This window comes from Anser anser, assembly GCF_964211835.1.
Source record: "Anser anser genome assembly, chromosome: Z".
NCBI lineage: Eukaryota > Metazoa > Chordata > Aves > Anseriformes > Anatidae > Anser > Anser anser.
The window spans coordinates 8251418-8266879 of record NC_139723.1 but is presented as its reverse complement, the minus strand read 5'-3'; the positions used below and the strand labels follow the sequence as shown (position 1 = coordinate 8266879).

Sequence of the window (15462 nt, the reverse complement as noted above, 5' to 3'; positions counted from 1 at the left end):
GGCCTTGCGAGGACAGCCCAGTTGCATCAGTAAATGAGGGCAGAAAGGGTGAAGGACAGTTGATCGAGTATTGGCAACCCTGACAGACTTTATGAAAACAGGCCTTCTTGCGCCACACAGAAGAAGCTGCTGCTAAACTGAAAAGTTTCTTGGTCTTCTGGGAGCCTGTAGCATTCCTTTTGTAGTTGTTGTTGCTGAGGGTTCAGGCACACTAACAAAAACCTCAGTGAAAGAGGTTTAAGCTCACCAGTTTGTCCTCACATCTAAGGGAGCTCACCACACCTGCACAGGTGGTTGTAGTTGCTCAGCTAACATACAGGAAGCTGTTACGCTCCTCAGTCATGTTCAGTATTGTGTAGCATCCCTAAACAGAACTAAATTCATTATCAAACTACCAATGAAACATTTCACATCTCTTATGTGGTTTTGTGAGAGAAGTTGAGACAACAGGTACAGGAATGGGTGCAGATCGTCCTTTCAAGTCGTTCTTTATGTCACCTAAAAAAGAAGTCTTCCTACAGAAAGTAAACGGAGCAGCGTTTGGAGCTTTCATATTCACTGGAGCTAGTTGCTGCCTGTAAAAACTTGATTTCCAATGAAAGTTGGGTCAGGTTCAAGAGAGATGCAGGTGTGTGATGTACTCCAGTGTCAGGTGCGGATCAGCACTGTGAGTCAGCGTGGGAATGGCAACAAGAAAATAAAGCAGCTGATTTCAAAATAACTATCCAAGCATTACTGTCCAGAAGAGCAACCTGTAAATGGGTTCTTTCTGTACAATGCCAACGAGTAATTGCTAGAATTGAATTGAAAGTCACACATGTTTCTCCATAAAAGGCATTGCTATATGACTGATTAAGGACGAGGGGACTCTTTTTTGCTACCTAAAATGTTTTTTTTTCATGAAACCTCAATAGGACTCTATGGTTTTCCCAAAAGGGATGCACAGATGAGGCTAACTGAAGGCTAGTATTGTCATCCTGGCATTTTGCCAGGGTACATTTCACTGCCTGTGGAGTATCTTTATTCCAACAGATGACTGTGGCAGGTATTAAACAGGTTCCTGGAGCTGGTGCAGCACAAGCTCCTTCATTCTCATGAGATACACTTTGGACAGTCTTTGAGAAGGACTTGGGAGTCATCATACTGCAAATTCACAGCCCTCTCTCAGGGCATACCGTGAGCGACAGAAGTGCACCTTTCTTGCTTTTCCTGATGGAGCACCTAAGCGCAGACCCCTGGGGTGGCAAGATAAGCCACTGCCTTCAGTTCTGGACTCATCTGCAGTGATGACCAACAAGGGCACTAATTAATGCCGGTTTGACTGACAATTGCATGTACAGCTGTCGTACAATAATGAGTTCTAGCTACTGCAAGCCCAGGCTGAAATCTGAACTGGTGACCTGGCAATAAAAATGCTCTATAGCCCAATATCAATTCTGAAGTCATTCAGAGCTTTGATAACTCTTTTTTTTTTGTTGTTTTGTTTTTTTTTTGTTTCGTTTTTTGGCAGCTGTCCGGTACTTCCTCCTCTGAGCTGCTGTGTCAGTGATTTAACCTTGAGTATACATTAAGCCTCATGGGGATGCCATTATGTGCAGGGTCTGGAATTTAGAGTTTGACTGAATCAGATCTGATGCACTCAGGATGTTTTTCCTGGTTGCTCAACAGCTCTCCCTCCGTGCCTCAGCCATTTCCCTTCTTAGAAACTCCTGCTTGGCTCAGGAATTCTTGTAATCTCTTCTGCTTTTGTGTTCTTCCTGTCAGACATACAGAGTGTGACATATTCGTATCTTTCAGGTTTTGAATGTTTCTGAAAAGTATAGCATTCTTGCAGTTTCATTCCTTTCATTTAAGGTGAAAAAGACAAGCAGATTCAATCAGCTTATTGAAAAATTCCCATTTTATACACAACTATTTTCTTGACACCATATTTGTGGACTTTCATTGCTAAGGATCTGTGTAATACTTAAATTTCATGGATTAGAGGTAAACAAATAAGTGACAGTTCACGGCTCTCTGTGAATGTGCAGATACGGGCAGCTGCAGTGCATGTGCCATGCCCACAGCCTCGCCAAGAAGCAGCACAAGTTTCAATGAACTCCTGGGTCACGTCATTGGTGCCATTCAAAATTAGGTGGATTGCAGTGAGATCTGCACTGCTCTGGCACTCTTGTTGCTTCAGAAGTGCAAGGAGGAGGGTTTGACTCACCCGAACCAACTGTCCTCAAAGTATTTCTATCAACTCTGAAGCTGGTGGCTGGGTCCTGTTGCAAAAACCTCTCCCTTTACATCTGCTGAATCAGGAAGGGAATAAAGTGCATTTCCACTGTTCAAGAAGAGTGGAAGAGACGCTGCAGGGAGTTTGGAAGTTGAATGGATTTCACCACTGTCACATGCTCAGGAGTCTTAACTTGACACTAAAGATAGGATCAAGAGTATTACACTTTTGAAAAATCGGGGAGCAATACACTTTGCTTTTTCATACAGACATGTAATTCTTAGTGTTTGGGATTTTTTTCAGTCTCACTCTGTTGTGTTGTAAGGAGAGGAAGAACTAAAAGAAGAAAGATGAATAAGCTATTTAATAAGCTATTTAAAAAATCGTCTCTGGCTGCCATTGGCTGTCATTCATTGGTGGTTTGCTCAAGCAAGAACTGCAGGATAGGATGAAATACCAGGTCACAGGATGGTTGGGATTGACTTCAGGCTGAACGTTCAGCTTTGGAAATCATCCATGTGCTTTTCCTGGAGTGCCAAGACATTTAAAGCCCAGCGGATCTTCTGCATTCTCTTTGGGAGTGTGTATTATCTCTTTAGACTCTTTCTTCGTGTAAGGGAATTGCTCAACTTGCTGCTTGACGTACTTTGTTTTGTTTTGTCTGGTTTAATAGTTCTGTAAATAATGTTAACTATCCGTTTTTACTGTCTTTGAGGAATACCGTTGGCACAACCTATGTATCTTCTAGAATTGCTTAGAGATCTGAGATGATTTAAGCTAGCGTATAATTTGAATGGATCTTTTATTCAAACTTAGTTTTTCTCAATGGAAAACAGCATCAGTTCACTGTTACCAACAGCAGATGGTAGCATTCATGCATAAGTTATCTGTTTGCACTGCAATGTAAAAACACAGCTTTCTGAACATTATTTCTGTATGTTGTGAAGCTTCTGGAAGTTTTTAAAAGTTCTCCTAGACACAAAAGGATTGATCTTTGTGAGTGTGTTTTTTGCAAGAGAACCAAGTGTCGTTTAACTGCAAGAGACACTGTGATATAGGATATGTCCTCTTTGCTGAAGATGACAGGCCAGGATTTGTCTTCATTTGTTAGCAGGGGGTTGGAAAAGGAGTTTTTACTGTATTGTAAGAAGATTTAGCGATCCTCCTGTCTTCAGTGGAAGCAGTTTGCTAAATCCTAAGACAAAATGCAGCCACAGAACCAGGGGACTCTGGCTGCAATTATATCAGCCTGGACAAAGGGATTATGTCTCGGAGAATAAGATTAGTATAGTTTCTTCTTGGCCAACCATAATAGAGCCACCACAAGAAGTGCAGCTAAGGAAAAGGGCCTTTACCCAGAATAAAACACCCAGTCCTCATGGTAAGTCTCTGCCAAGGCTCTGGCTCCAGCAGTCTGGGCTCGGCTGCAAGCAGGCTGTGCTAGCCTTCCACGTTGGGCATCTTTCTCGTCTGGAACCACCCTCTAGCTGTTCCCTGTGCTGTATTAAGTGCTTTTGCCCTTCCTGAGCATGGGGATGAGGTAGGATTTGTTTATTTTGGTGCAGAAGGAGTAGCAGTGACCTCAGCAGCATTAAAGGAAAATCACTTCCCCGGGGCACAGTGCGTGGGGCAGATGTGCTGATCTCTTGGTATCACTGATGTAAGAGCAGATGAGATCACTGTTAGGGCTTTGCATGGAGTGCAAGTTTGATTCAGTCAGAACACATACTTAGTTTGAGTGCCTGTTGGAGAAGAAAGTGAAAGGTTTGTGCAGCATCAGATTGAGTTTTCAACAGCACCTCATGCGGTGTGAGGGTGGAAAGGAACACACAAAGCCTTAGCAGTTTGTAGGGAGTGTGTATGACTGCAAACTTAATTGTCACTATATGGCTTTTTTTTTCTTTTTTTTTTCTTTTTTTTTTTTTTTTTCCTGCAGGACAGTTTTGATTGCATTCTTGACAAACAACTGCATTTCAGGATACTTTTTTCCTGTAGAATAGCCTAATGTGAGGATATGCCATCTAGTGGAAGTTAAAGCCACCCTGAGGGCTCTTCCTCCCTTTCTGCTTTCTCTCACAAGCTCCACATTAAACTCCATTTATTTTTCAGCACCTGTTTCACAAGACTGTAACTCAAGCCGCTTTTGAAAACTTTTACATTTGAACTAAACTGTGGCATTGCCTTCTTGGTGCTTTTATTTCTCTTTTTAGAAAGAGAATATGCTGTCAAGTATTGATATGTCAGCGACTGCTAGTAGAAAAACAATGCGAATTGAGAAAAATTGCATCAAGGATTAAGTGGACACTGCTTTGTGTATTTCAGGTGTAAACAATATATTTTCTGTTTTCTTCTTGCGTAGTAAAACAACTGATTTTCCCTCTTAGGAGCATCCGTTACTTGGGCAACCATTTTTTGTTCTACACCCCTGCCGGACTAATGAATTCATGTCCTCTGTACTGGCCAGCTCACAGAAACAGAACAGGTAAGAAACACTACTCTGCTTTGCAAGGCTTGATGTGGTGCAGGCAAAGTAAGTCAGCTAGGAAGTGAACATCATCAAAACAACTTCCTTGATCCAAATAGAAAGGGATTCTGTATTGTCACTTAAGCGCTGAAAGCTGAAGTACACTTGATGTAGATAAAGTAAAGGAATGGCCCCACTTGAAGTTGTTGTTTTTTATTTTATTTTTATTTCTATGACTGTCAACTGTATCTGCAATGCAGAAAAGTTAGGTAAGATGTTTATGGATTTTTCTGTCTTTTTCTAGACACACAAATTACATTATATTGTGGCTGAGTACTGTAGGCCCAGTTGTGGGTCTAAATCTACCTTTAAGTTATGCAAAACTAGGACCTGAGCAGAATGTAAGTGCTGATTTAAATGAAAGGTAAGATAAAATTACACCACCGTTTTCCTCTCCCATCCTCCCACAAAATTTTAAAAGATCAAAATTGTCAAAACATTATCTTTGCCGTTGGAGCTCTTCAAATTCATTTGGGACTCACCTTTAGATATTTTGCTTACATGGATGCCTTACTGCCTTTCCTGGTTTGCAGTTAAAATGTACACTGAGGGAGATGTGTTTGGCACATTGCTGACACCCTTCCTGACTGTCAGAAGGTCCCTGGCAGGGAGGTCTCTCTCAGGTGTGTAAGAGCATTTTGTGGTGGTCTCTCCAGCACATGGTTGATGGTGTGATCTAGAAAAACTGCTGCAGTAACTTTCAGTTTCATCCCTTCTTTTTTTTTTTTTTTTTTTTTTTCTGTTTGATATCTCCTCTTCAGACCCATGAGTTGCAGGACAGCTGATGGTTAGCAGTAGTAAAGCTACTGTAGACTTCCCTAGAGAAGAAACCAAACACAGACCAAAGGAATCCTACCTGATTGGTAAGCAATACGGCATGGAAAAACAACTGCTCATGGCTCTTTCATTGTCAAGAGCATGCCTGGTTACAGTTGAAGACCTAGGAGCTGGATGCAGTTGTGACAACTCCCAAGCACCATCAAGACCTGTGATAGCACTGACCCTTTGAAGTCACTCACTTCCTTCCTCTGTTTTACTGTGGCTGTGGCCTGAATAGAACTGCACACAAATGCAGAAACCTATTACAGAGTTGAAATCCCGCATTTGAATCTTCTAAACATATCTACTGACAGTCACATCTGTAGAAAATCCACACCGTGTGTGAGGATATGTACAGCAAAGTACTTGCAGGATGTGGTTTAAGCTTCTAGCAATCAGTGTATGGGCTGAGGCTACTTTGCTTTTGGACCACCTTCTCCATCACAGCCTAAGACATGGACCCTCCTCATATATTCCACACCACACACATAGAATATCTTAATCCTATGGCTGAATAACACTGAGAAGATGTGTATGTCATGCTTCAGGGAGCAAACAGGATCAGAATTCTACAAACAGGGTACTTACAGCCTACATCTGACTAAGCAGGTGTGGTTCTAGAGTTCAAGGTGCCTAATGCACCTTGATATGAGATATGAGATATGAGAACATCTGGCTTGTCCCTGCTTCACTGCCTCCGAAGGAAGCTTTGCCATACCCTGAGGGAGTAACTGTTGTAGTCAATTAGTATTTCTGATTGTACTAGTCATCGTTTACACGTTTAGTCCCTATCCTGCAGTCTTTGTGCAAGCCTCCCCTGAGAGCTGTTGAAGTCTGAGTAAGTAGGAATCGCATAGAAGTGCAATCAGTGAGAAACAGATTAGATGTAACTTCCATACAAGCCATTTTGGACTCCTTCCCAATCACATTTTATGTGTTGTATAAAACAGACCACAAGTCCTAAGCAGTTGAGGTGGAATTACGGATTTTACTTTATATGTTCAGCAGTATGTCACTTACATACAGAGCCCAACGTATGCCACATGAGAGCTATAAGCGTAAGATGCATCGGATTTCAAATTCTAGGTTTTCAGATATTTTGATTGGTTGCATATTTTTAACTTGCATCACATGTTATTGGTGGATTGAAATATAGTACACCCTTTGAAATTCCATTGGTGCACAATTCTTTTCCCAATAATTTGGAATTAATAATGAAAGCACATCATTTATCCAGTTCTAGATCCTAACAATCTGAAAAGCCAGTTTTCCGTGAAAGATCTGTAAAATCTGGACTTCCATTCCTGTACTTTGACAGCATCTACATTGCCTTGCTTAACACTTTTGGCAACATATGCTTGATAACTACATCCACAGCCCATTTTCAAACTTAGGGAAGATTCGCCCAGGAGGGAAAACAAGAAGCAGATAAAAGCAGTTGTGAGAGCCATTAAATGTTCATCCCTGCTCTGCATCTTCATTTGCGATGCAGTGGAACAAAGGGGTGAAAGCAGTCAGCTGTTCTCACCTGCCCAGCATTGCTGGCCAGCTTTGTGCCGGCTTCTGCTGCCTCTGCCCATCACAGTGACACACTCCCTCTGCCCTGGCTAATCCTTCGGACCTTTGTGCTTGGTATAACTTAGAACCAGCCTCAGGCAGCGTTATTTCAACCAGGGTCTGTTAGCTCCTGCTGTCCTTAGGATCAGGGAACTGGAAAGAACTGATGGAACTTTTCATACAAACCATCAGCACTGAATGCTGCATCAGCGTATCTGAGGATCGCTTAATGCTCATTTTCCCATAGCATCACAGATGTTACCTGGTACTGCACTGAGGGTCAAATATACAGAAGAAATTCCACTTCTAAATAATATGAAAAATAGAATGCAATCCTGGACACTGAGTGGTGTTGGAACAACTTGCAGATGAAATGCTACTTTTAATGTTTTCATACTCTGGACAAGAACTGTTCCTTGATAAAAGAAATGAAAAGATCCTTGAACATCCTTGAGTATCATTTCTAGTAGTAGTTGTGAGACACTGAGAAGATTCAACTGCCAAGATGCTGCTGTGCAGTTTACAAGCATAGTTTCACAGACGTTTCTTAGAGACCAGCTCTTGCTGTTTCTGCCTCAAAAGCAGAAACTGTGGTGCAATGCTACTGTTTGAAACAGGCTTTGACCAGTCAGGTTTCTTCACTGTCGTCAGCAAGACTGCCTATTGCAAATCTGTTAAGTATCAGTCCTCTACTCAGAACGTCAGCATCTCTCCCATCTGTGTGATACCGTGCACTGGACTTTGTACCTAAACAGACTGCAATTACAGACAAGGAGAAATATGAAATGTCTAGGAGAATATACCCCTTTTCCACCCCATCAGCCTTACATTGCACCTTAATCTTCTTTTATTCAATGATTGCAATAAAAATGGATGTGTATTTAGATAAGAAATAAACAAACACTTTTCTTTGACGTGAAGGAATTCTCAGCACCCGTTACTTTCTATGTTAATTTTTCATTTGTAAACAAAATCGAGGATTATTTGGGCAGGGCATTGCACATTTGTATAGACCTGCGATTTCCCCTGTCAGGGACAACCCTAGGCACTTGCTGATGGATGGCTGCACACAGCGGGATACTGCTCTGTCAGTGTCCTGACAGTCACACTCCAGCCTCTAGACATGCTCCTGGTAATCACTCTAGGATACCTCCTAGGTGTCTTGTAACCACACATACACTTGGCTGGAAAGTCAAACTTTTTCTCCATTTCTGAAACTCTCTCTGTCTTGCTAATAAAACCTCTCCAAATTCCTCTGCGGTTCCTTGACTCTGTTCCCAGTTTCTTGGACATGATGATGATAATAGAGAGCATGAAGTGGATGAGCAAACTGACAGTTCCCTGCCCTGTTACAATTCTTAACCTTTTAACAACATAAACAACTAAGTAACAGACCAGTATCATCATCATCATCATCAGTGTCAATGCTTCCCTAAAATTTGTCTGCAATACCACCAGGCAAGAATTCAGCTCAGTTAGTACAAATACTCTGAGCTTAGGTTGAGAGACAAATACAGGGTACCTAAATATTTGGGATCAAGGAGTGAGAGAATTGTGTTTAGGTATCTACTTTCTAATGGCTTAAGTGGGAGGTAATTCACCATTTACATCCGTGCTGTAGTAACTTACAGAATATTTTACAAAAAACGCAAAGGTACAAAAATCCCGTTTTATTTCAAAATCAAGTTAACTCTGCTGCATTATTTAGTAGTTTTATTTAGCAAATCTACTGAAGGTTTTTAGATTTGAACTTGAGTTTTGATTACGTACGTTATCTGAAATCTTGCAGCCTAGCAGAAAGACAGTTTCTGGATCCAAAGCGTTCTGTAGATTTGCTCAGTCATTCATCCTTGCTGATCTGGGAAGACATATTGAGGACCATGTCTTCTGGGGACTTCTTTTAAGAGGAACTGATTCATACCTGCCTTTGGTTACAAGAATCAACAAGAAGAATGAATTTTATGTGTTCAGCTAAGCCAAAAATGTGCTTTTGTTTGGAATGCAGTTACAACCTACAAAACCCCTCATTTGTGTCAGCATGATCAGGTTAGAATTTAGCCCCCATCTGGTCTGCCAGAAGGTTTGTTATTGTTCAGTTTTGTTTTCTAAAAGAAACACTCCTTGGGTCAAATTGCATGCTTGTTTTCACAACAGTCAGTGTTGAGCTAGCTAATTAAAGCTGAGTATGGTGAAGTAATCAATATCAATTCTTTTTGCAACACCATGAATTTCAGCAAAAGTTCTTCATTATTTTTTTTCTTTTCTTGCACCATTTGCTATGACTACAGTTTAATGAGTTTGCCTGGACATCTGTATTTATATTGCATAGCGTTTCTGCTCCAGCACAAAGGAAAATGATTGCTCTTTCCTGTGAACTGTGAGGTTATAACTGTTTCCTTGAAAGTAGTCTCTTCTAGAGAATAGAGTATGTATGAATATCTGTGCATATTTTTAATCATGTGTATAAGGCTTTTAAAAGTGTTTTAAAGAGTTTAAGACATTTCTTAGCAATGAGTCCTTACCATGTATAATAAAAAATGTACAGCTAGAGTTCACAGCTGCAAAGCTGGCATGTTGAATAGCTACAGCAATAATTCCTAAATTTAGAAAGCCAAGCTAATACAAAGCTCAGAGAGTAGCCCTGAAGAGAGGAACCTCAGACTGAGTGCTCAGGAAGAGTTAGGATGGTGTTACACCTGTAATCTTTATGTCCTGGTTTGCATTAAAGTCTAAAAAGTGCTTGAAAAAACCTACGCCAGAAGGAAACTTTCACTTACCCACTTGAGTGTTTGTTGTGACTGTCACCTACTGAAGATGAATTTCAGCGTAGTGAGAGAAGAGTTTACTGCTGTGTTTGGAAAGGGTGATTTTACAGAATCTCACCTTGAACAACTTCTTTGTCCTCGAGCCTGTTAGAAAACAGCATGTTTTCCTGTAGTGTTATTTTCCAATAACATTACTGCAGCAGACTGGAGGAAGTGGCCCCATCTAAAGAGACAAGGACACATGCTTCTCTGTGGCTCTGCTGGGTTCAGCACCCCTGTGTTACAAACCAGAGGCCAGGTGGAGGGAGGTGGTGTTCAGGTGCTTGTTGGCCCCCCCTCGCCCCGTGTTACTGCCTGGGATGAGGCTGTGGATAGAGAAGGATGACAGTAAGCAGATTTTCACCAGCAGTCATCTGCATCACCAGAGACAATCTCTGGTACTGGGTCTGTCTCTTGGAATACATCACCTTACAGTGCAGAGACCTGACAATTTTGGCTTCTGCTGAGCAAATGCCACAGTTGATGCCACTCCTCTTCAGGGGCAGGCAGAGCCCTGAGCCCAGAGCGTGGGCTGAGCATGGGCGGAAAAAGATTTGGCAAACTGCAGAAACCAATCCTTCTGTCCTTTGCACCTGATCCAGGTCAAAATCCTGAATTGTGGTGGCTTCCAGGCAAGCCTTACTTGGCCAAATATTGATTTTCCTGGGTTTGTAAGGTTTATTCTCCTGCATACAGCAGTCAGGTATCATTGGCTTCATATGGTTAGCCAAGTGCTCCAATATTTACACACGTTTGTTAGTGAAGAAGAAACAGGGACTGCTGCATCTATCACACAAGCTCACTACTGATCTCTGCAGGCTGCCTTCTGCTTCAGAGGGTTTGGCTGAATAACACATAGTTTCAACACTTTTATATTAGGCTTCAAACCACTTTACTAGTGACTTCGTGATGAGGTTTGTTTTGGCTCTTCTTCCTTTGATTGCTTTTCTACAGCATCCAGACAACACTGGGTAATGCAGTCCTGGGCAGTGGCAGAACCCACAGACATATCCTAGAAGAATCCTGGTACCCAGGTGCTGACCAGACATTACTTGCTATCGTGTTTGTGAAACAAATGACAAAAATTGCAAGTCAAAATGTGCAACTAGCTTTGATGTCTTCATGCTTTACTTCTGTCCCCAGTTCTGTGCGTTTTCTCACTTCTTACAATGAGTAATATCCATCCATCTTAGTAACACACCACAAGAAGCTAAAAAAAGCTCCTTAATTTAACCAAACCTGTACAGTGTGCACATGCCTGATGGAGTAATCTGTGTTCTTCTCTTCTACGTTTCTGATCTAACAAGATTTATGGTGAATTTACTCCATAACCTCTTGCATTACTGTATGCACCTATCCCCCATTTGGGTACACAAAGGCAATAAGGCAGTGAGTATCCCACTTTTCTAGTGAGAACTCACTGAATCAGTTAAAAGCTAAATTTACCATTTTGAAGACTTGCTTTGTCAAAGTGCACATAACTTTTTGGTTAGCACCTTTCACGCCTCAGCTTTTTCATACTCATAGCAACATCTAGTGGCAAGGTTACCTCACGACAATGCCCTCGTGTCAGAAGCTGGTCTAGCTCCACTTACCACCAGGTAAGCCTTCGTCTCCTTTACTGCCAGATTAACTTCAGAATTTGAACCACACATTCTTCACACCGTCCTCTTTGCTGGCTGCAGCATCAAGGCACTATCACAGAAAGCCAGTCTAGTATTTTTTGCTAAGCAAGAAAAGCAAATCGAAATAAAAAGGAAGAGACTCGGTTTGCTGGAATAACAAAACCAAAGCTGCTATTTACTTAGGTGAGGTAATGTAGCTCCTGTAGAAACTGACCTGGCATCCTAACACGAGCAGTTGTGCAGAATAACATTGGCATACACAGGAGCATGATTTCTAAATTCAGCTGGCTGACTGGGACCTGCCTTTTCCACTAGGAACTGCTCTCTGCTCTGCAAGCAGTGAATCACAGCCCTGAATTCAATGGTTGGGTCTGCTGGCTTCCAATCATGGTGTAATCACCTGAAAAAAACTGGTCATGTTTTAGCTGTTTTGCACGTAATCATGTATCTGATTTCTCTCGCATGTACCTACAGTTGGTTTGGTGCATGTCATTAGTAAATACAGCTGTACTACTGGCAGCCAATTCCTTCAAACCTGGCTGTCTCTTTACATTGTTCCATTGCTAGATTAAGGCTTGATTTCAGAGGCTTCACCATAGGATATGTACGCAGCTTAGCTCTGGTTACTGCATATATATTCCATGTTTCACAGAAGTGTTACACAGAGCCACAGCAGGCACGTTGTAAGGATGTATCTGGAATTTCTGGGCAAACAATAGCACAGCTGAAGTTACTGTGCATAAACAGTAACTGTGATTCAGTGAAGCTGTAAGAAATACTGGGCAGATGTACAAGATCCTCGAAATTCATCCATGTAACATTTTGTGTGAAAGAAGAATGCATCCAGAATACACATACGGTTGTGTGAAAGAATAAAAATGCCAGCATTTAGCTCTCCGTTATCAAAGGAAAGAGGAGGGCTAGCAAACAACAAATCACAGTAAATAAAAGTGGTGGTAGTGGGTACCCTGCGGAGATGCTGGGGATAGCTGATGGCGTGGCCCATCCAACCTCTTCACTTTGGCTCCGTGTGCTGAAATACGGTTACCGGTGCTGTGCGTTTACACTGTGCCTTAGAGTAGGCTGGTGGAGGTCCAAAAAACCTCTTACCTCTTCTCCATCTGTTTCACAGCAGAAAGAATTCTGTGGTCTCTTCCCCAACTCCTCATGGCCGTAATCATCTCAACATCCATCTTCGCTACACCAAAGACCGCTTTGCCTCTACAGTTAAAGTCTCTGAAGGGCATTTAAGTCAGGTTGCAAGAAAGGGAGTGCTAATTCTGGAATCAGACAGCAGCTTCTCCAAAGTTCCCCATAAAGTTGGGAAGGGGTGCAAGAAAAAATGTTTCATTATGACCACGGTTACAGCAGTTACAAGGGTAAGGGACACCTGAGGTCAGCACTGCTTCTGTGCCTGACCTGAGCAAGGAAGGGAATCCGAATCTCACAAGCTCCCAGATGACAACTACAAAACAATTAGTGGCAGAGATCCTCACTCTGTTCTTATATTTTACTTCCCTTTCATGTAAATTAGTGAACGCTAATTGAAGCAGAGACTCTTAGATGAACACACAGAAGAACTGTGATTATAATGAGGGAATTAACATTCCAGCCAAAAAAATATTTTCATTTTTTGTTGCATAAGTTAGCCCTAATGTGGAACAAAGGACGCTGTGCTCCACTATAAGCTTTGTGAAAAATGTACTTTCAAGGAGCCAAACTGAAGGTAAAATATCGGAGTGCAGGTATTGACAGCATGGAAGATTGGGCAGTGGTTTAAACGCTGATTCAGAGGGACATTTTTGGCCTCATCTATATCCTATTCTACAATTCTGTTATATTAGCATCCATACTTTAATATTGAAAAATTGGACAATACAGAGAAAAAAAAGATTGAAAATATGAACTGATGAAAAACTTCAGTTTTTGAAGTAGTTTGACAATGGTGTAGAGATCTCTGAAAAGTCCAACAAAAAATCCCAACTACTAAGAAGTTTTAAAATGTAGCATAGAAAAGCAAAAAGCCTTACTCAAAGACACATTTAAGTCAGTAGAACAGTTAAATATTAACAGGTAACAGCTGGGATGCGCTAAAAAAAGAGAAGTCTTCAAATCAGCAGGACTTGCTGAAGTCAAACTAGTTGGACTTGCACTTAACATGAAAGCAACTGGGTGAAGTTCTGTGGGTTGAGGATGAGAGACATGAGATTAGATGAATGGTTTAATAATCCCTTCAGTACCTAAATCTGATGAGTTGCGTCAGGAGCCTTTACCTGCCTTCACGCTAGAAACTAGAATTTCTGTCATTATTTGACTATTATGAATAAACACCATTGTCAACATTTACAGTGACCATTTTCAATTTTGGAAGGCTGTTTACCAAAATATACGTTAAAATACGAACAATTTCTCCTCCCAGCTTTCTTGCCTAAGGAGATGTTATAATTCTCAATTAATTTAAGTCCCAGAGAAACCTATGTTTTTTTTGGCCTGACCTAGCAATAACAAATACTAATTCCAGTTCCTATGGAAAGAATTTTGTGTCTGACATGATGATTGAAGATAAAACTCCAGGTATGCTTGACAGGAGTCTGTTTCTTCTAGAAAAGACAATCTATAATTAAGTTCAGTATTGTGCAGTATTTATTATAAAGTTCATACAAACTTTAAGTAGTATCTATGCTTAGGCCTTGAAAAAAAAGTTATCAGAGACCCCAACTATTGAGTCGCAGGAAAAAGTACAATTATCCTATACTCCTAGAGTACAATTGATCTTTCTTCGTAGAGATCAGTGATATTTTATAAAATAGGAATTACCTCTCAGGAAAAAAAAAGTGTCAAATGACTAGTAAAAGGACACAGCAGCTCTAACAAAGACATATGGAAATCTAATCTTGCTGCTGTTGTAAAATCACTATTTTTTTGTCAGAAGACTTCATATTCTATCACTAGTTGCTCTACTAACACCAAATGAGAAATTCCCTCTCCAAAACGTTTTAAAACCTACAATCTAGGTGTTGACCAAGGGAAACAGGAGAACAATTTTACTTTATAACGCAACAAACTTCTTAACTCCCAACCCACTCCACTGCAGAAACCATCCCTAATGATTGGCACTTGCTTCATGATACAGCCTCATTAGAACCACAACGGCTGTGACACCAAAGGAGCTACCCTACCACAACACATCACATCTGGACTCAGGCAAGGAGTTTCAAAATTTGTGGTTATCAGCTCTGACACCACTAGAAACTGCAGCTGGTAGGCACAGCCTTTCCTTGGCACACGTGCCCTCATCAGCTCTGTACTGGACCACGTGTGCCAGGATCACACGCCACTCGCCTTTCTGATGCTCTTACAGACCTCCAACCCCAGATGATGTCTAGGCTGTGAAGCCAAAACTGGAGACATTTTCTTTCTTCTACAATGCAGCCTAATTCTTTAGGCCAGACCCCCAGACAGCTGGGTGTCACAGTCAGACCCAAACTTCAGAATCTTTACAGTTCTGCGCAAGTAGCAGCATTAACTCAAAAATTTTATTTAATGGGGCCACCTTTGTGACAGCCTTAGAAAGGGACAAAGGCCTCAGAGGTGTCTATCAACCCACCCTGACAGCAGGAGAGTTGCTGCTCTAGTCTTTCAGCTCAAGAAGCTTTCATGAAGGTGCTGGCAATTGGGGGTGGTCCACAGAGCCCTGAACACACTTCCATTCTATGAAGTAGATCCCTGAAGTTCTTGGCGAACAGCTGTCTCAGCTCTCCCAAACCAGAGTAAGTTTGGAAGTGCAAGTGGTTATTGAGCTCACCCTACTGGTCATAAACATGCTCTGGCTTTCTTCTCATTTAACAGCAGAGCATTTATTACTTACAAATACCACACTAAAAAATTGTAAACCTTAAATAACAAGCACAGAAG

At 41.4% G+C, this 15462-nt stretch overlaps 1 protein-coding gene across 3 annotated transcripts in view; it reads left to right on the top strand.

Annotated features, from left to right (window-relative positions):
* ATG10 (autophagy related 10) overlaps positions 1–8042 on the top strand; it is an 83566-nt gene extending 75524 nt beyond the window's left edge. For 2 of the 3 annotated variants that reach the window (XM_083817873.1, XM_083817871.1), the window contains 3 exons: positions 4603–4700; positions 4987–5106; positions 5504–8042. In XM_083817873.1, the coding sequence (XP_083673999.1) occupies positions 4603–4700; positions 4987–5106; positions 5504–5534 (249 nt within the window). In that variant the 3' untranslated portion in view covers positions 5535–8042. The remainder of the gene's footprint in view (positions 1–4602; positions 4701–4986; positions 5107–5503) is intronic. The other variant, XM_083817872.1, reaches the window with a different exon arrangement.
* Positions 8043–15462: the final 7420 nt, after the last annotated feature.